This window comes from Crocodylus siamensis, chromosome 11, assembly GCF_052110815.1.
Source record: "Crocodylus siamensis isolate JL-2025a chromosome 11, ASM5211081v1, whole genome shotgun sequence".
NCBI lineage: Eukaryota > Metazoa > Chordata > Crocodylia > Crocodylidae > Crocodylus > Crocodylus siamensis.
Window position 1 is genome coordinate 8,254,964 of NC_143405.1, and position 21,002 is coordinate 8,275,965.

A 21,002-nucleotide genomic window follows, 5' to 3' on the forward strand; every position below is an offset into this window, starting at 1 on the left:
CGGGCAGCACGGGCTGGCTTCGGGACTGCAAAGGCACAAAACCCACCGGTGGGGGAGCTACTGCAGCAGTACCACGGCGGCCTGCGTGCAGCACCGGGGAACAGCAAACCGGTGGCATTGCTGCCCCTGGTCCCTGACCGCAGCCATCCCACGTGGAAGGAAGGCGACGCATTCCCTGCTCCCCTCCCCTTTGCTCCCACCTTCTCCAAAGGCCTGCGTCACCCACGCCATCCTGCTACCTTTTTTTTTTTTTTTTTTTTCTGTTTTTTTGCACCGGTCCTGGAAGCACTGCAATACCAGGTCAATGCATGGAGTGGAAGGAGCACGCTCTGGTTCCACCACCCAATACCAAAAAGAATCTGCTCAATATAGACCTCCTATGGAGGACATATCAGAGACAATTAATTACCCTGGGGAGCTCGCCTACGTAGTCACGCTGCTTCCCCTGCCATCCTGCTACCTCCTCCCTTTTCTCCCCTATCCCTTTGCCCAAAGCAAGCCGTTGTGTCCCACCCTGAGTCTTCAGGGGGTCCCATTTCCTCCCCTTCTGCTTTGGTCCTGGTGAGAAACTACCCCAATAAGGCATCTCCGGGGAGGCACAGAGACAACATGTACTCCCCTGCGAGAAAGGATCTGCCCTGGTCAGCAAGAGGCCAAAATTAAACCAAACGGCTTGTTTAAATAAAACACAAGCTTTGCCAGGGAGGGAGGGGCAAAAACAAATGAATGGCCTAGCCACGCTTCCCCCATATGCCCACATCTATAATCCAGATTTGCTACTTATCCAGCTCCCTTCATTTTTTATAAATTAAAACCTTTTTTCCCCCCGGCTGTCAACAACATTAGAGCCCAGGGCTGGGGGACACCATGCTGTGCATGGTGAAAATAAACAGGCAGCTAGTCCTCTCATCCTCAGAAGGCGCCGGCTTCTTTCAGAGACACTCAGCGTTGGTGCAAGCAGCCCACGCACTGCCCTGGCCTCTGCGGAGGCACTTGTTAATCTCCACTGCTCTGTATTAGATGAGCTGAAAGGCAGGAGATGCCAGGAGGGCGACGCTTGCTGGGGAAGATGGCAGATGACATGGTGTTTGATCCTCCCGGCACCCGCGGAGAGGGGCAGCTTGCACACAGGGACTCGGGGGAAATGCTGTGCCCAGGGACTCTCGAGCGGAGCGAGCGTGGCAGTCAAGTCATTCCCTCTGTGCCCCACGAACCTGCAGGACCGTGTGCCCCTTCCATGCCAAGCTGCCCCGCCAGGCCTGCAGGGCTGCGGAGGGAGTCCACGGCAGTGCCGGGGGGGCAGGAGCCGTGGCAGGGGCACACTTGGTTGGTGCGGGGTGAAGGGCCTCCTCCAGCCCAGGAACAGAGAGCTGCCACCGGGGAGCTACCTTGGCTGCAGCACGCCCACGAGCCCTGCGGACCGCGCCTGGCGCCAGCAGGTGCCTCCTTGGGCTCCCCGGGCCGCAGCAGGACCCAGGCCGCCCGTGCAGGGCTGCTTCACGCTTCTGGTGCCGCTAGCCCCGTGCCGAGCCCGCTCCTTTCTCATCCCTCCCCTGGCCCGCATCCAGCCGTCTCAGGCAGGCCCCTCGGGGAACCGTTCACATCCTAGCTTTTACCTGCTCTGCCCCAGTCCCCAGGGCCGGCAGCTCTCCGGGGAGGCCTCCGCTTCCCCGGGCTTCCTCAGGGGACCGCTCAGGGGGCGGCTGCCCCACCCTTTCCCTGCCTTGCTTTTGCTAACAGACACTCACCCCCACCCCCAAGAAGAGTTGCTCGGGGAGCCCCGAGCAGCCCCGCGTCTCCCCTGGACTTGCAGAGCAGAGTCTGCGTTTAAAGCGGGCCTCGCTGTCCAGAGCACGGGCCATCAGGCAAAGCCCTGCACGCGGGGGCACAGGCGAAGAGGGGAGGAGTTCAGCCCCCTGCCCCTGCCGGGACTCTCCCACGGCCGGCCGCCGTGCTGGGGAGTAACCCGACGGTGCTGCTTGGCCCCCAGGCTTGTGGCCGTCAGCAGCTGGGCCCTCCTGCCCTGGGCTGGGAGCAAACCCGTGGTGTGCGGACTGTAAAAGGCAATGACTTTCCAGTGCCTTGCCCCGCTCCCGAGCGAGATACAACTGTGCACACCCCACGCTGCTACCGCACCCGGGTGCGCAGGTGTGGAGGATGACGGGGTTGCAAGGCAGTCGATATGCAGCCCCCCGCCCCTCCAGCCATCCCTGCAAGGCCTGCTGAGAGGCAGCAAAACTGGTCCCCTGCTCCCAGCTAGCCAGCCCTGCTTTTTATCAGCAGCGGCAGGTATTACACCCTAGGAGGAAGAAAGCGCTTGTGAGGATACAAAAGCTAGAGGGCAGAGGGGGGGGCCGTTCTCCTGGCGTAACCCCCCGACTTCCACGACGTGGCTCCAGTGCCGGATGCCCTTGTGGGAGGAGAATCAGGCCCCGAACGCCCGCGCCCTGCCGAGCCGCCGAATGCCCTCGCCCCTGCCTCATCGCTGCTCAGAAGGCAAACCGGAGAGCAGCGGGTCCCCATTATTTACGCAAGAGCCTCAAGCTATAAGGAATCCCCCGAGACTGGACCTCAGAGGCTGTCGCATCGGTCCCCTTCCCGCCAGCACTGCGACCACCCGGCCTCGCCGACACACGCACGCTTCCAAAAACCATCCTGGGAGAGCTGCTTGGAGGCCTGGACCTCCACGCTAGCCCTCCCCCACCCCAGCCCTGGGCCTGGGAGCTAACCGATAACCCTCCATCCCCTGCCCCGCTCATACACGCACAGTGATTTATGGCGGCAATGAGCACCGTCTGCCCCCCAGGCCGCAGCAACTCCCACAGGGGAGGGAGCCGGCCCTTGCATCCCCGGCAGCGCGGCGGCCCTCCATCCGGGAAGGTCGCTGCACCGGGAACCCGGCAGAGGGGTGCACAGTGCTGCCACCCCCCCGCAGATGAGCTGCACTGGGCAGGAGGAACGGGGTCTGCCACGGCTGGCTGTTGCCATAGAGATGGAGGCAGGTTCCCCGTCTAGCTGCAGCCGGTGGCTGCGGAGCTGCAGCTGGTGGGGGGCACACGGTGGCGGCTGCTTACAGGAGAGATGCTCACGTCTGCCCAGGGATGAGGCAGGCGCAGCGCGGCTCGCTGCCTGGCCGTGGACAGCCCCGGCGCTCTGCTTCGTGGCGGGGAGGCAGGAATCAAGGAAGTCTTTTGGCGGCTGTCTTGTCTCGTGGATACAGCTGGGGGTGCAGCTAACGCCCCCCGAGCGAGCCAGCAGCAGGCATCCCAGTAGGGGCAGCAGTTCCCAGAGGGCAACTCAGGACCGCCAGGCCCCACCTTGAAGCAGAGATGCAGGTGCCCCAGGGGTGGGAGGAAGCCTGGCTAGGATAGAGGACGGCCTGGCAGGGGGCAAGAAGGGAGTCCAAGCCAGGTCCAGCCTGCCCTCGAGGAAGCCCAGCTCCCATCAGCAAGGGCATCTCCTCTAGGGCAAGTGCTGGCTAAGGAGACGGCCGACAGCCAGCCCTGCCCCGCTCTGCGGCTCAGTGACCCCTGCACCTGGCTGCAGGGCTTGACCTTCCCACAGGCTTCCTCGTCCTACAGCATCTGGCCAAGGGCAGCGGGGAGCCATGCCAGATTGAACCTCTCGCTCACCAGGGCAGAGAGGAGGCCTGGTGCCCCTGGGACTGCTGCAGTCACCAGGCAGTCATACGAATGTTGTGCTGCAAGCTGCCAGGGGCTGGCTGCCTGGGGTCTGAGCGCCGATTTAATTACACCGAGGCTGGGCCCGGCTGAGCAATGCTCTTAACTAGATTCAAGAGTGCCCTGATTCCTTTACGCCGGCCGCAGAGAGCTCGTGCCCAGGAGCTGCGCTGGTCTCATAGCGCTGGCTTCTCGTCTGATGCGGGGCATTTGCACAAAGGAGGGGCGCTGCTTGACGCGACTGAGTTAAACTGGAGCTAACTCCCATGTGGATACACTGGTTTCAGTGAGGTTTACGTCAGCGTAACTTTGTAGGAAACGAGTCTGAGCTAACACAAAATACGGGTGCCCCCTACATAGGCCATCTCCATCCCCCTCCCCAACCTCAACCTGGGGCTTTGGATTAACTGTCCCTAGAGGTCAGAGTTCCCCCTGCACATCCAGCTACCCTCCTGGCTGCTCCCGAGGCCTGCCTCCATCTCTCCTGAGGCCGGACTCAGTTGTACTCAGTCCAGGGAAACCAGAAGGAAGAGAAACCGCAGCTCTCAGCCTTGCACCAGAGATGGCTTTGCCAAGAAGTTCCCAGCCCCTGGGAACCATAAATGATCTCGGTTTCCTTTCCTCAATGAGAAGCTAGACCAGAGGGGTGAGTCTTTCCCCCAGAGTGTAGGGAGGAGCTGGGAGCAGGAGCAGGCTGTAGCTCCCTATCGCCCACGACTCCCCGCTGCTGGGTGCTCTCCAAGAACAAGGGTGCTCCTCTCCTGGGGATGGGGACCGGACACAGTGCACCCACGAGAGCTGCCCCCCAGCTGCAGCCCGACTGCCCACAAGCGAGCTCAGCGGGAGCTTGATCCATTTTTCTTGTCTCGAAACGCAACCGGATCCTGCCAGCTCCCTCCCCTCTACACTCCTCTGCACGGGGAGAGCCGTCGATGGCTCCCAGGGCTCTGGGCTGACTCCCCCAGCTGGAGCTGCGTGCCAAGCATAGATTTCCAATTTATCTTCTCTTCATATGCATTACCAAGCAACCACCACCACCACACACACCTGCAGCCTCTGCTAACTCAAACCCCCCTTCCTTCCCTTCCAGAGGAGCCGGGCGGCCTGGAGTCTCTCTCAGCTTTCTCCTGGGACACCCGTGGTCCCTCCTTTGGTGTCAGGTAGGGAGAGGTGGAATCCAGACCCCGCAGCCGACCCGAGATAGCAATGAAGCATGGCAGCAGGTGGGAACGTGGTGCCTGGCGGCTCCAGCCAGGTGAACTAAGAGTGACTACCTTCCACCACTGACTGGGAGAAGAGAAAGGTGGGACCCTCTGATGGAGCTGAGACGAAGCATCCGGCCGTGGGAGACCCCAGAGAGCTGGTGCAGTGAGCTCCCAAGGGGACGCCAAGATTATTTTGCAGAAGAGGACAATTGCAAAAATCTGGGGGCCATTTCTACAGCGTCTTGAGACACTCATGCTGGGGAGATCCCTCTCAGAGGCACAGTGTGTTTGCACATAGTCCCTGTTGTAGTAAAAACGGGGTGTTAAGGGGATAGCTCAGGAACACACAGAAGAGCCATGCACGGTGCCTGTGCGGTGCTTAACCTATCCCAATCTCAAACCGGATCACAGACCTACGTGAACTCAGCCTCACAGCCCTGGCAGGACAATATCAGTGCCCCCATCTCCCAGATACGGTAACTGAGGCCCAGAGACATTCAGTTACTTGCCCGAGGATGCAAAGGAAGAAAGCAGAGCAGGGAGCAGAGCTGAGGACCGTGTCCCCCCACCAGCTTGTGGAACATGCCTGGCCTCCGTCGTGTTGCATTCGAGCTGCTGGGAAAACGACACTTTGCAACATCACATTAAATCTGCAGAAGTGTGAAATGACAGGAATCGGTTCAGGAAATGGAAATTACTCTTAGGGACCCATCGACCTCAGCCTAGTCCGACCGCCATGAGCAATCACAGAATCACCTCAGCCCGTGCCGCTTGCCAGGAGGGAAATGTGAGTATTTTATTTCTCCTTCCAAGAAACAAAAGCAAAACGACAGTCGCCCTGGCTGAGCAGGATTTTCAACAGCTAATTCAACAAACCATCTAGCAGCTGCTTACCTTTAAGCATACGCGTAAGTCCTTCATCCCTATTATGTGCATCACTTCAGCCCATCCCTACGTCTTACCAGAGTCAATAGGATTTAAACACATGCTCAAAATAAAGCATGAGCTTAAGTGCTCAACGGTATTGGGTCCACAAGTCCCATTTCCCAAGAGCCTGTGCAGGATTGATCCCTGCATGGCACTGTCCAGTCTGTACTTAAATGTCCCGAGCAACGGGGCTTCCATCACCCCTGGGGAGACTCCCTGTTTATGATAAGGAACAAACATGGCAGAAGTGTTATTATCTGGGAAGGTCCAGCAGCATCTCTGGCTCTGTACAAGACACAATGGCTGGGCTTATGGGAAGAGAAAGCACTGTGATGCTCTTGCCAAAAACACTTAGCCTCCAAGAAGCTAATTAAGCATCCTTGAGGGGATAACAGGTGTTGTGCACCCTAGGGACACACCAAGGCATCAGAAGTGCACTGTCCAAATAACGCTCGCTTGTGCTACCTTTAAAGCTTAATTTGGTTGCCATTCAAATAGGACTTCAGGAGATGGCCAGAACTTGGCGATGGCCCTGGACTACTGACACCCAAACAGTTGCAAGAAACAGTGCTGGGTTTTTTTCAGGCAGGGAAGTAACATTAAAAAATACCACTACTCATGGAAGTGCATTTGTTTCTAACCCAACACGGAGAGTAACATATAAAAAATAATGAGAGAGAAAGGTAACGTGTCCACTTGTTTCCAGCATCGAAGCATCAGGCCTGCCGTGCTCACCAGATGGATATCAACATCTGACATGTGTTGGAAGACATCCATATCAACTCCACCAGCCTGAACTGCAAGTACCCGAAGACAAAGCCACACAGGACGTCCGTGATGTGGTGCCGTCCGATCATGACACGGGAAAGCCCCACACAGAAGGCCCAGATAACCAGCAGGATCCGGAGGGGGACGGCCAAGACCAGGTGGTTGAGGAAGAACTTGGACACCATGGCGGCGCGACTGGCATGGCCGGCAGGGAACGCGTAGACGTCCATGGTCAGGTAGTCCAAGAAGCCGGGACTGATGTCGTACGGGCCTTTCCGCTTGGCCAGCTTCTGCAGGCCGGCCACAATCATGACGTCCAGGAGCAAGGCTGTAAATCAAGGGAAATCAAAGCAAAGAAGGTCAGGGAGGAAAGCAAACAGAAAATGGAAGGGAGGTTCTTGGAGCAGCACTGGGGAGAGGAAGGCAACACCTGTCTTGGCACTGAAGCCCTGAGTTCAAATCTTAGCCTTGGTGACAGAGGAAACTGAGCCTGGGTCCTATCACCCCTCTCCATCTCCGGACACGAACAACCCCTCCAAATACTCAAGGGAATGGGCAAATACGTCTACCCGCTTCTCACGGGAGGGGCACTCGAGCCAGAGGAAACCAAAGAGCTACCCAAGGTCGATCCAGCCCAAGAGACAACATTTGTCTCATCTGAGTTCCTACTCAAGCTTCCCATGAAATCATCCCACGATGGCCTGCCCCATGGTGCAGACGGTCACAGTTCCAGAGCTCGCTGCAGGAAACTTGCTCCGGCCAACACAGCTTAATCCTGCCTTACTATGATCTCTTAAAAAAAAAAAAAAGCCACTTGCAATGCAACAGCCATTTCCTGCTCACACCCGCCCCCCACAGAGTGCTATGGCACGGACAAATCTCGCTAACGAGATAATGTTAAAAGGCAGAGTGCTGCCAGGGCAAAAATCATGTAATTAAGCAAATGGTCCCATCTGTTTCCAACCACACCTCGGTCCATGCAGCAGGAGGGGTGGCTGGCTGGCTTTCTCTGGGAGCTTTCACTCCTTTGCATGCTCTCCGCTGCAGGAAGGGAAACTGGCTCAGTGGTTTCACAACAGTTTCTGATACGTTTCCATGCTCGGCCCCCTCACACCTTAGCCCCTGCCAAAGAGTCTGCAGAGGAAGATTCGTCCAGCACTTAGAAAACTGTCTACTGGAGTAAAAAGGTTTTGGCCAGGCAATCGTTCCTCTCTTGAGTTCAGAGGAAGCTCCTCATGAGTGGGAGCTCGATCAAGGCTCTAGGACAGCGGGCAGGCCAGTGGTCTCGAGGTCAGACCAAGGCTCTACGACAGGGTGTCGCGGCATCCTAGATGGCCTCGAGATCCTTTCAAGGGTGCCCCAGGGCCCCGTGCAATACCAGCGCCGAGAGGTGCGCAAATGTGATTCACAAGATAAACCCAGAGATTTCAAGTAGGAATCGGTGGCATTAAAAACATTCGGGTCTGTTCTTTGCAAGAGAAGAACTGCTCTGTAGTTAAAAAAAAGAGTAAATACTAAAAGCTGGCATTTTCTGAAGCGTGCCTCAAGTCTATCCAGGGGAGCCGTGAGTCTACAGCACTCGAGAACCACTGCTCGGCCATAAGCAGGACACAGACATCTGCACGAGGAGAGGCCCGGAGAGGCAAACTCGTGCCTAATGCGTGTGCACACACACGCGCACACGCGCGCACACACAAACACAGAGTGGCCCTTGCTTTCCCACTGCTCCACGGGCTGGCTTCTGTGTCACCCCCGGCCCCTGTGCCCTCATTACTACTGCCCAGGGGCAATTCCCAGGGGCACGCATCTTCAACCCCCTCGCCCATCTGCCCCAGGCGGGTGCTGTTGATGCTATTTTCAGGCATTGATTTCCCCCCCCCCCGTGTTTGTAATTAGCCAGAGTGCTGATTGCAGCAATTTGCAGGCAAGAAGCCTCGGTGACCGGAGATATATACCACAGCCATCGGCAGCCAAGTCAGTTGTGTTTGCTTTCCCAGGGATTGACTGAGACTGTTCATTTGCAGCTGTCAAGCTTTCAGATGGGTGGCTGCTGTGTGTGGAGGTTCTCTGCAAAAGAGCCCCAGCAAACAAGGTGAGCAACTTTCTACCCACCTCAAGAAGGAGGAAGAAAGCACAGGCCAGATCCTGCATCCCCTTATTCAGGCCAGTAGCCCATCGATATCAAGCAAGCTGCTCAGCTATGCAGAAGGGATGAGGAAGAAGCAATAGCTACCAAGCAAGGCCTCACAGGGTCAGCCTCTTAAGCGCATTCATCTTCTGGGCACTCTCTGCTTGGGCAGGGGGGTTACTTGCCTAAGCAAAAGTGCTCCAAAAAAGGGGTCATCCGTTCCTTGGTGCACTGAGACAGCAGGGATCCCAAATACCTTCAGGCGCGAGAGAGCAAGAAGGTTGGGGATGAGAAGACCTGCATGCTCTCTTCCTGCTGTGAAATGATCTTGTAGCCCCTGGCCAGTGAATCCTCCTCACCCAGGGGTTATGCCAGGTAACCACACAAGTTACCTGGCATAACCACACAGAACCCAGTTTGGGGGATGTTATCTAGGCCTGAAGTGGTTTACCTTCTGTGCCACCACCCAACTGCACGGGTAAACCACTCCAGGCCTAGATAACACCCCCAAACTGGGTTCTTCCTCTTGTGGCTCCTGTTATGCCTATGTGCCCCTGTTCTCTTCCCAGCACGTTTCAGTTCAGCCTGAGCATTACCTTCCACCTAAACTGCACGCTGGACTGAGTTAAATAAGCCAAGACAAGCAGATAAATGGAGGTGGCATTTGGAGGAAGGGGCTTGATTTTGGCAAAGCCAAGACCGTGGGTGAGTGGGGGCCATGGCCCATGTTTGGAGAGCCATCAGAGTGTAGCGAGCAGGGATAAACGGTTCGGAGGCTGCCTCATCTCTAGCAGGAATGAAAGGAAACATTGCTGGAAAAGCCACTTTCCAGCTATTCTGTCTCAAGGACAAGGGCAGAGCGCAAGGGGCAGAGACAAGGAAGAGAAAGGTTTGCAGAGGAGGCTTCAAAAGCGATGGAAAGATTCATTGAGTCAGAGGGCTGCAAGGAGGCTGCTCAGGACAGCGGGAGACACAGAGGCGGCAGCATTCACACCGACGACGTGAGCTTGGGAGGAGAACCTGGGATTAGGGAGCTCCTGCGTCAGAGGTGAGATGCAGCGATGGGGGTGGGGAGAAGCGCCTCCCGCCTATTGCCGGGGCTCCATACGAGGATCAGAGCAGCGGGCTGCTTTTTCATTTACTCCCTTTGTGTTTCCAGATTTTGCTGAGGCTGATTTTTGCTGATGGAGGTGGGGAGGAATGTCAAAAATAGGCCAGCGAGCTTGGAACCAGCCACTCGCGATCGCCTCTTGTTAGAAACCGAACGCTGTCAGCAAAAGCTCCGGCTGCGGACGGCGTCCGTTCGGCCTGGCTGGGCAGCACGGGCACGTCCTGCTCCACCCAGCCAGCGCCGCAGGGCTCCCCGCATGCTCGGCCTGCCACCCAGCTTCACACCTCCGCTGGAGGCCAGCTCCTCGGCCCCTTGTAGCCCGGATTCAGCAATGCATTTGAAGTCTATGCTGAACTAGGGTCGTTTTGACAGGTTTGGAAGCTGGTCTTCCCTGCATCTCTCATGCGATTCACGAAAGCTGGGCCTGTGAGTCAGTCTGAGAGCCCTTCCCAGCAGCTCCAACCAAGACCCCCCCGCCGCCAGCTTCTGCAGCCTCCATCCCGGGCACCCTCTTTGCCTCTATTGTGGGCCTTGTTCAGGGATGCAGCATGAGCAGCGCCCTTGCTCTCAAGCATGGCACAAGGGAGCGGGGAGCAGCACTGGATGCTAACCCCAACTCCGGAGCACACGTCAACTCAGAGCACTTTGGTGCCAGCCCAGGTCCTCCCTTGGGCTTCGCTCGCACTCTCGCCGTGCCCTGCCTGCCCGGCGGAAACACTACGCCAGACTGACTCAGCAGCAGGTCGGCTCTGACGGTGTCAGCAAAGCGCCCACCCTTCAGAAATAGATACACATGGTGCCATCACTCAGGGATCATGCGGGCCAGGCTCCAGTCCCCTGCACCTCCCTGACCTACATGCCCGCTTGGGCCTAGGCTGAATTGCTTTCCCTCCTTCATGGCTTCACTCCTGCAGCTCAGTGCGAGCTCTGTTCTCCAAGCTGCCCAACCACAGGCCAGGGAAGTGCAAAAACAAAGGGTTAGCACCCCAGCCGGCTGCCCCATCCCACCTGCAGACGGTGCAAGTGCATCCGTTTTGTGTGGGCAAACCCCGATCCGCAAATTGGTACCTGCACATCTGTTCCACCCCCACACACCCCTAAAATGGAGATGCAGGCAAATCCTTCAGGCCTAGATAACAGAGAAAATCTCCTAAGAGCCCCTAGAGAGGTCTCTGAAGGGTTTGAAACTGCTCTGCCGGGCTGCGCTCACACGAGCGCGGCTCCCCGGGGACCCAGAGGCAAAGTTTCTCAGATTTGCAAGAATGACAAGATGTCACCTGCAGCAGCAGCAGCGTGACTGGCAGCCAGGACGGAGTTTTGCTTCCACCGTCTTCATGGCGCCTGTCCCTGTAGCGCCTGGGCAGCGTCAGACCATTGCAAATGCACGGTAAACCTTTCAAGGAACGGTCCCTGTTTTCCCCCATGCCTCTCACCTGTTTTCCTACCGACAGACACATGCACAATTTCTCCCATGACCCAGATTTGCTCCAAAGTGAAACCCTCAAATGTCTTGTGCCCAGATCCCCCGCAGTGCGTGCTCCGCCGCTCTACTCTGCTTTGAAAGATTGCCCAAAATATCAAATCCAAGCCCAGACCTGCCTGTCCACAGTGGTTCTGGCATCACACCTCACCTTGGGTTCTCAACAGCTATAAGCTGGGCTCAGATGCTCACCTGCAGGGTTTGTGGCAAAATGAATAGGAGCCATGCGGGTAAACGCGAGTGCTGCTAAGAAGGAAACGAAAAATAAACATCTTGATCCGGCAACTTCAACCACTTAAAACTTGCAGCATGTGAACATCAGCAAGGAGGCCTCCTGCCTGAGCAGGAGCTGGGGCACTTTGACAATCTTTGCGTTCCCCTATGCCCGAAAGCTTGCAACTAAAGAAAATGGGGGCTTTTTTGCAACTATCTAGTTGGTCTAATAAAAGATGTCACACCTCTACCACGAGTTCTGATTCCTGCATCGAGAACAATGCTCTTAAAGGAAGTTTGAATCAATGGATTTCCTCCTCTGAAGGACCTTCCCTTTTTTGGATGCCTTGAGGTGCAAGGCATGCTGCTGTCCCTTTCTGGATGGGTTCTGAAATGGATGGAGGAGGGCAGACTTAAAGGAAGAGCAGCGTTCACTCCCACCCGTCGGGCCAGATGAATGTCTCAAGGGAATCAGCAGAGCTGCTCCTGCAAACGAGTCATCAAGTGATCCAGGCTGAGAAACTGCCGGGGTGCGGGAGTGAGGGGAGGAAGCTTTCTGCTGGGCCCCTTGTGGCATGCATGATTCACACGAGACCTTGCAAACGAGGATGAATGATAGTGTAGAACTGAGGAAAAGGCCCACGCCGGGACTCGTGGCTCAGTTTGCAACCCCCCCAACCCCAACCCATCTGCCAGCCATCTGGGGAGAGGGAAAAGGAAGATAAAAGGCCAAAAAGGAACTTGTCCAAACAGGAAAAGCTGACAATGAGCTCAGGAAACAGCTTGAGACATGTAGGGACGTGGGACGGACCTCCCGGGCCATCAAATCCAGGCCTCTGCATTCACAGGAAACCATTTATGAGAAAGGGTCCACAACAAGATCTGCTCCAGCCCCTCTTTCATGCCACAGCCAGGGAGCACCACACAAACCTCCCCTACAACGTGCCACAGGTAATGCGCAGGGGAGACAACACTGCAGGAGCCAGTGATCCGGGACCCGCCGGACAAAGCCCTGTCCCCTGCCCCATCCCAATGGCCTTTTAGGGCCCGGGCAGCCCAGACAAGTACTGTGCATTATCCGTAATTCATAACAAAACACAGCATCTCCAGCCGGAGGTGCTGTATCAACACGGAGTTGAAGACAGTCCCTCCCCAGGACGGCTTGCAGTCACCACTGCTGTGATAACACACCGCCAGCCTTGGGCGTGCTTGCTTCTAGCTCTGCTGCTCTCATCCTGGTGGCTGTGACCCCCAGGGGGGCCGTGACGATGCCTTCCTGGGTTTCAGGATGGTTTAACAGAACCCGAGCTCCTGCTTTTATTTAATTCCCCCCTCCCCAGTTTTTAAAACCATGCTGTCTCTGGCCCCCAGCCTGTGAAGAAATCTCCCCACATATAACCGGCCAGAGAAAGGTGGCTCCCTGTCCCTGGCACTCCAGGGAACGTGGGATTTTCCATATTTTCAACCAAGACTAGACGACATGATAGGCCCCAATTGCTGCCAGCTCCGGGTGAGGTCAGTGGGGGATGGAGGAGCACGGCAGCTCTGGAGGCCAAGCCCTCCATGTCTGGACTTCCTTTTCTAAACACAGAAGGACTAGGGTTTGTCTGACCCCAGTGCGAATGCTGCCAACAGCCATGCAAGGTGCGAGGAACTGACAGAACCAACTCGTTATTCAACAGCACGGGCGGTTAGGGGTGGGGTTTTTCCCCTCGTTCAGCTGAAATGGCAGGAAAGGACTCTGGAAAATGGGGGTCATGAAAGGGGGAAAAAATTTATGGAAGGAACTGGTGTTTGGGACATCGGACTCGCCCGGTCACAGGTGATTAGGGACAGCCCTGGGTGAAAACGCCAGAGGCCTAGAAAATCCCATGCCCTTGGGAGCTGGGCAGCTTGTATCTTAGAGCCAATTATTTAGCACGGCTGCTCCCCAGATTCCTCTGCCTTGCAAGGGCTCTACAGTTACTATGGACAAGGAGGGGGTGCAAGGTTGCATGCAGCAAAAACCCCTTGCCAGGGTAGGTGGAGCAGCAGTCTGGTAGGGTCCTGCTATAGCTGCTTGGAAACCCCCCCTAGTTTCTTCTCCAGCAGTAACCCAAAGGGTCTTCTCACCTGCCAGGGTACCAAGCAGGGAGTAAAGGGGTCTCATGCTGGAAGCAAACATGGAAGTGAGATGGTTACTGAGCCCAGAGACCCGAACCATGAGCTCTCTCTGCATTGCCTGGGGATCCACCCAGAGCTCTCCCAGCCCCCCGCCTCCTCACCCCCCATACCCTGGGCTCAGAATAAAACCAAGGCGAGATTCCCAGGGACAGTTCCCAAATCCTAGTCAGGAGTCTAGAGGGGACCATCCCAGAGCATCACCCCCCGGTTCCCTCCCTCTCCTGCCTGCCCGGCCTCCCGGGATCTGAACAGCGGCTCTGCATGCGGGGAGCAGCCTGAGCAATGCACTGCCTGACCTTTCACAGACCTTCAGGAAGGGGGGAGGCACCCCCCTGCCCCATCCTCTCGGGCTGGCAGACTACCAACCCCCAGCTTGACGCAAAGAAGCTGCAGCTACATCTGCACTATTCAGCACTGTGCCACCTGACAGCGATAAACACCTTGTGACAGTGCCAGAGAGCTGACCTGCAAGGCTGGATGCGGGGCTGGTCACGGATCAGCTTTGTGCTGGCAAGACAGCCTCAGAGCAGTGGGGAGCAGAATGAATAATCTGACCTGGCCCAAACTCACCCAGGTCTGCAAGGAGCCAGGCAGGGTGCTTCCCCACGTCTGGTTCGAAGACCCGACGTTACCAGCTCAAGGCAGGCAGCTGGATACAGCCTTATTCATGGCAGCATTTGGGTTCAACTTCTCCAGCACCCCAGAGCCACGTCCCTGGCTGGTGCAGAGCAGCAGAGCGCCTCGGGAGCCAGCGGCACTCTGGCAGCCGGAAGAGCTGAAAATTTGGCTCCAAATAAAAGAAACGATTGGATTGCCTCTAACCCACCATCTTCTCTCTCAGCAGCCCAACTGCTGGCCAGCTTCTCCCCACCACTGCCTCCCTCCATGCAGGAGAGAGAAGATCCAGCAAGATCTGAGTCGGGAGGCAGGGAGAAGAGGAGAAGGGGAGGATGGGGAAGGTCTAGGCCAGTGATTCTCAACCAGGGAGCCTCAGCAGCCTGGGGTGCCTTGAGATCCTTTCATGGGTGCTGCGGGGTATCACGCAACGTTAGCACTGCGAGGTGTGCCAGCATGAGTCACAAGACAAACCCGGAGATTTTGGAGAAGAATCCCCAGTGTTAAAACCATTCTGACCTTCTGTGGCCTGAGCTCTTTGCCAGAGAAGAATTGCTTTACTGTTTTTCTGCAGCCAAAAAAGCCAGAGAAAACTAAAAGCTGGCATTTTCTGCAGAAGTCTAAGAAGGTTAAGAACCAGCGGTTGAGGCTAATGCACAGAGCAGGGGCACTGGGCATGGGGGCTTTTGTGATCAGTCTAGCATGCCGTGCCCCAGAGCCCAGGCCCCCCGCTAACTTGCTCCTTGTGCAAGCAACTGTATCTGTGCAAACTGGGTGTGAAATGCGGGAGGACTGCATACTCACTTCACCTGCCCCAAGAGCATGCCCACAGAGAGCCAGGCCCTGGACAACCCACAAACTGATGGGACAGAGCCCAGCATCACCAACAAGGCCTCCCTCAGGCGGAGTTTTAACTGAGGTTTGCAAGGGTCCTTGCGAGCTGGCTGCCGAAACAACCGCGTACACATGAAGGGCTGCGTGCAGCACTGCCTGAGTCCTTCGCAAGAGGGAGGATATTTGTGTCCTTGGCCCCAGCAGGGATGAACCTCCAGTACCCATGCACCTCCAGCCTCTGCTTCCATTTACTTACAGCCACCAAATGCCCCTCACGGGTGAAGCCCCAGGCAGTTCCTGCGCCAAGCACTCTGTGCTAACCCATGTGGAGACAGACGCAGGACAGGATCCCATCCCACTGCTATTCCCAGCCTGGCTCAGCACGGCCTTCAACAAGACACCTCCTTTCTCCTTGGCTGTTTCCCCATCCATAATGCAAGGAGGATGCATCAATCACTTCCTTCCCTCCAGCAGGGTTGTAGGACTTAACTAAACTGCTGCAGCCCCTGGAAACCCTTGCTTTCAAAGGCACCGTAGCAAAGTGTGCTGTTCCCATCATAGCGCTGTCCCCAGGAGCACAGCCTTCTGGAGCCAGGACTGGAGAAATAGCATAAAGAGCCGGGGAGCTGGAGCCCCCCACATTAGGAGGGTATTTGAATGGAGGGAGAAGGCAGTGGAGAGGGAACCAAATACTACCAGGAGGTAAAGGACAGCAATCTTGCAGTTAGCCTTGCAATGACAGGCTTTTCAACCCATCAGACCAAGGCAGAACAAGGTCCTGGGGCTTGAATTTGAAGCCAGACAAACAGACTAGAGAGAAGGGACAATTTCTGTATAACAGTGCGGGTAGCCCACTACTGGAATTCTTCGCCCACGACGATGGCGGGCTCCCCATTTCTCACAGATTTGGTAAGGATCAAACGGGGTTCGCTTGGCAATGTCCTATAGCTTCTGCCATCATGGAGGTCAAACAAGGTGATCACAATGTTCCCTTCTGGCTTTATAATCTCCAAAGCAATAAATACGGAGCCCTCTCTGTGAGGTGGATCAGAACCAACCCCCCTGACCCCATCCCCGTCAGGCTTCGGGGAGGCTTGAATATGGATCTGGGCTGGAAAGTCTACTTTACTGCAAGTCCTAACCTAGTTTTCCCCACTTAAAGCCTTGTGCTGGAGTCTGGTGATTACCAGACCTGCAGCGATCAGAGGAAGCCTGTGTCAGGACTCTGGGGCTCTGCTTCGTGACTCTGGAGATGGTGGGATTGCTAATATTGGCACAGGCTCTCTGGAGGCACACGCTGGCTGGGGACAGTCCTTAGCATGGGGATGGCTCCTTCCCTCTTCTGATGCAGGCGGTGACCCCGCTGCTTTGGCTCTCTGGCATTAGTCAGAGGGGATAACGTGCAAGGGAGCCTGGAAATCCCAGCAGAGAGGGCAAGCATGTAGGACAGCATGGGCCAGTGGAGGGGACTCTCACCCCACAATAGGGACCTGCTCTCAGGGGCAAGGGGTGCACATCCCAGCACCCCGGTGCTGAGTGCTCCACCGTGCCTTGGGGAGCCTCCCAGCCCGGGCACCCCAGAAGGCTGCAGCCTTCTCTCCATCTGCAGCCACGGCTCTGCCAGTTCCCTGGTCCCGTTTCAGCAGCCGCCCAGCTCCTTCGCTTTGGAAAGCCTGATTGCAAATCCTCAACCAGTGCTCGGTGACGGGCTGGCTCACTGCCCAGAGACTGCATCAGAAATTCTGCTAGATGGCTCAAACTCCAAGGGGACGGGGGGAGGGACAGAGGGAAAGGTGGAGGGGCACGGCAGACGCACCTTTCCCCACTTCTCTTGCCCACCAAAGGTCAGGGCAAGGCCAGGACGAGCCCGTTCTGTTCAGCCCCATCCCCCCAAGGGCTCTGCCCCACATCCGGTCAGACTGAAACCGCATATGGGCTGAGAAAAAAACCGAGTGAGTGAGAGAGGATGTCAGGCTGCATTATCCAACACAGCTGATTGCAGAGCGGGGCAGCCTGCGCGCTGAGCTCATCCCCTTCAAAAGGAGAACCGTGAAAGTGGAAAGGCCACTGGACTACAAAGGGACGTCCTACGGGACTAGCAAAGCCACCAGAAACAACACCTGAAGCAGGGGAACAAGTGGACAGAGCCCCGCTGGATCCAGTCAACCCGCCTCCTCCCTCCCCAACCAGCGCTCTTGTGGCACCGGACGGGTCCGCCAGCCTCCCTGCCCTCTCAGACCTTGTAGCCTGGCACCGCTGTGACGTGAGGGCCCTGAGCACGCTATAAATAGAGCTCAGCTTTTCCACTCTTGGGTTTCTAACTGGCCAAACCTCCTGGATCAGGGATCCCATGGCACGTGACAGTGGCAGGTCTACCAGGGAAATGCTGGTGTCGTGACAAGCCGGGAGCAGCCCGGCGAGATCGGGCAGTGGTGAACACCAACTCTGAACGGCAAGCGCCATGCCTCCTGTCACTGACCTCTCGTGATCACCGAGCCACCCAGCTGGTGACAGCTTCTCTACGCAGTCTTTTAGCAGACGGAAAGATACGGCGGAGCCATTCTGTGGGTTTTGCCAGCCAGCTTTTGGTTTGCCAGTGAGAAAGAAGATGAAATATGATTTTTCTGTGGGTCACCAGGAGGGAGGTAAAGGTTTTAGGGAACCCTCACAAAATAGCACCGTAGCAGAGACCCCCGAGGGCCAGCTCCCAGCAGCTGCCTGGCAAACCCAAGGGCCGCTGCCCATTTGGAATTGCAGTTTTGTAACAAAAAAGGGAGAAACTTAGCCCCCAACCACACTTTTTTTAAGTGACAGGTGAAGTTTTTTGTAGCTCTCCACAGCATCACAAATCTTCAGGTTCCCAGGACCAGCCCGGGTCAGGAGATGGCCAGCTGTTCTGCCCCTTGACTTGAGGCACTTGCTGTGCGGTCTTCATACTCTTTTAAAAGCCAAGGTGTGACCTGAGCTAGAGATGCCAAGAATCAATGACCGATTAGCTTTGGATCAACCCCTGCCATCCTTGCCTCTCCCCAGCTTTCGTCTCTAGCTGGTGTTCCCACCTGGGAAGGAAAAGCAGCTGGGCTGCCCCTTTAAACCTCACCCCACGCCATCCTCTCCTTCGCATGGGTGGGCCCCTGGCGAGGGTGTGGGACGCTCCAGAGTTCATAAAGCTCACTGTCCCTCTTCCAGCCCTTCCCTGCTGGTCGTCTTTACTTGAAAAGCTGGCCAGCTTGTGCTTATAAGAGCACAAAACAGCATCCTAGGGTTGGGGTCAAAGAGCAGGGGCCAGAACTGGGCTTGCCGACATCTCTGACCAAGGGAGAGCTCAAGGGTGACGCCTCTCAGAGCCAAGTCCTAGGGGAAGGGGGAATATGGAGGAGCGAGCACATGAGCCCCCGGTCTCAGAGTAGGAGCCACCTGGTTGTCGTGGGTCTCACGTCTTGTTTGGCCTAAGCTTTAAACATCAGGCCAGCTACTGTGGTCCCTGTGAATGGGTTTGACAGCATAGCGACAAGGATGGAGAGAGCTCTTTGCCCAGGCCGAGCACTCAGGCACCTGGTGACGGGCACCTGCCGAAGGCACGAGGTGAAGAGCTAGCCATCTTTAAGGCCTGTCCCTCAATAAGCATCCCTCGGTCAGGTTGGGACACCAAACGTGGCAGCGGGGACCCCAGGGCCCTGACCCCTCTGTGAGACAGGGCAGTGGGTGATGCTACGGGGCAGAGCCGTGCAGGAGGGGACGGCCTCTGGGAAGAGGATCCAGACGCTGTTCCAGGAGGGGAGCAGGGGGCACGACAACATTTGCCAAGACAGCACTGAACCTGAATGGCCCCAGGCCCCCCTTGACCGACCTCCCCCTCCAGCTTCTTTTATTTCCCTCCCTTCAACCTGAGCAAGATGGACGGAGACTAAATACAAGGATCTCACGAGCACCACGGTCTTTGTACCCAGAGCGTGGTCACGAGCACGATCGAGGCTGGACCGAACCGTGCCTCACCCACACACGTGCCTGCAGAAGCCAGCAGGACCCCTTGTACGGCAAGGCGTGCCTCCGAGCAAGGGAGGGTGGCAGAGCCAGCCTCGTGCTCCGTGGGGGCCCTGGATAGCCGAGACATGCCACAAGCCCTGGAACGAGACAAGCGGAGGGGAGGAAGCGGAGGAGGAGGAGGGAAGGGGCTGGGCTTGGCGGCTGGGGGTGGAAAGCTCGACTCACCTAGCAGCAGGTTCATGAGCACCTCCTGGCCAGCCAGCGTGCTGCTCTTCACCAGGCAGATGAGCGTGCCCCCGATCCAGGGGATCCCGTGCCCCGTGATCCCGATGAGGTTGACCATGGAGCGGGCGCTGCCCCAGGCCGAGGCTTTGCTGGCGCACACGCCCAGGCGCTTGGACATGCAGATGTCGATGGCCAGCAGGGAGTTGAAGGCGATCCCCTTGAAGGAGGGGTTGAGCTGAATGCAGTCCTCCTCGGGCAGCTGCTGCGACTGCCTCCGCTCCTTGGTGCCGTTGTTCTGGGAGGGAGCCGGGCCAGGCTGGCTGTTCGGCTTTCGGCTGGAGCCCCGGGCCTCCTGGTTGCCTTTCAGGGGCTGGTTCAGCGAGAGGAACTCGGCCCTGTTGAGGACATTGTTCCTGTCTCTGGCTCTGGACCGGCTTTGGGAGGCTGGCATCGCAGTCTCTGGAGCCGAAGCCTGCTCTCAAAAACCGAACGGGGGAGAGAAATCCCTCTTTCCCCTCCCAATCCGCTCCCCCCCCCTTCCCTCACGAAAGATGAATTTGGGCAGCTACAAAAAGCCCCTTCTCATGCCGTCTCCCCCAGCGCAGACTGCAGCTGTTAAATATAGAGTAAGGAATGCACATGGCTGTTTACTTCATGGGCCTAGCAAGCTTGGAGAGAAAATTAATGCCAGGCTGAGCAGCCACTCCAGCACCAGAAATGAAGGTTAAACAGCCAATGGATAACGCGGAGAGGAGGGGAACGCGATGTGCCAAAGGTTGGTTGCTTCTGGCCTAGTCTATTTAAATCTCCAATTGCTTATTCCCCAGGGCTGCAGGGACGGCTGGGAAATGTAGTTCTTCGCTGGGATGCTTCAAACCAGTTTAAGGCAGGAATTGGAGCTAGGGAAGTACCCATTCCCCTCCTCTTTTTGCCAGGGAAAGGTTGTTCCCTGTGGTCTCTGTGTAGCCTGGTTTGCAAGGTCTCAAGTGATCAGGACCCCAGGGCAGGTTTCCCTTTTATGCCAGGAGCTCTCCTTTGGTGCTGCCGTTTGGGTGCCCCCAGGACCTCTCTCCCTCCTTGGGTTAAAAGTCCCTGCCCCCATCCTCGCGCACATGCTGCCGCAGCACCATTTGGCTCGCCCTCCAGCCCCTGGGCCCTGCCAGCAGCAGCACCTGCCTTCTGAGTAAGGGAGACATGGGATTGGGGATGAGTTCCCCTCCCCTGCCCCAGCGCTGAGCCCAGCCTAAATGCAGCACGCATCTGTACTGTGTCAACCAGAATTATCCGAGCTGTTCACAGCCCGTGACAGCCTGGGCCTACGAACCCGTCACCCGTGCCGGCTACAAGACAGGCTGCACCAAGTGCAGATCAGGGCACGGTGAGGACCTATCGTGCATGGGCTCCAAAGAGCCAGCGGGGACTGACCAGTGCAGCAACAGGGTTTGGTAAACCACTGCCAGGGAAGCAGTGTGCCATCGGGAAAGGGATCCTGAGGTTGTCCGAGGAGCAAGCGTGGACTGATGTACGAAGCCGCTTCTATTCTCATACCAGTTTGGTGTTCACCTAACTTCAGCGGCTGCCTCCAGAGGAGGGGCCCCCAATCCACGGCTTGCAACAAGACCTTGGTCCATGGCTTCCCACAGACATGCTTCTCACTGGGTTGTCA

At 56.9% G+C, this 21,002-nt stretch overlaps 1 protein-coding gene across 1 annotated transcript; it reads right to left on the bottom strand.

The window, feature by feature from the left end:
- Nucleotides 1-5,656: 5,656 nt before the first annotated feature.
- Nucleotides 5,657-19,966, bottom strand: PLPP7 (phospholipid phosphatase 7 (inactive)). Its single transcript, XM_090021808.1, has 2 exons — nucleotides 19,337-19,966; nucleotides 5,657-6,908 (listed from the first exon to the last, which is right to left on the bottom strand). Exons 1-2 carry the CDS (start codon nucleotides 19,785-19,787, stop codon nucleotides 6,544-6,546), a joined length of 816 nt encoding a protein of 271 aa, XP_089877934.1. The 5' UTR covers nucleotides 19,788-19,966; the 3' UTR covers nucleotides 5,657-6,543.
- Between the last annotated feature and the right edge of the window lie 1,036 nt (nucleotides 19,967-21,002).

Excerpts from the sequence above, each read along its gene's own strand:
- PLPP7 (XM_090021808.1), bottom strand. The coding sequence starts at position 19,787 with ATGCCAGCCTCCCAAAGCCGGTCCAGAGCCAGAGACAGGAACAATGTC. Across the intron at positions 6,909-19,336 it reads GCTCATGAACCTGCTGCTAG|CCTTGCTCCTGGACGTCATG; the intron begins GTGAGTCGAGCT and ends CTTGATTTACAG.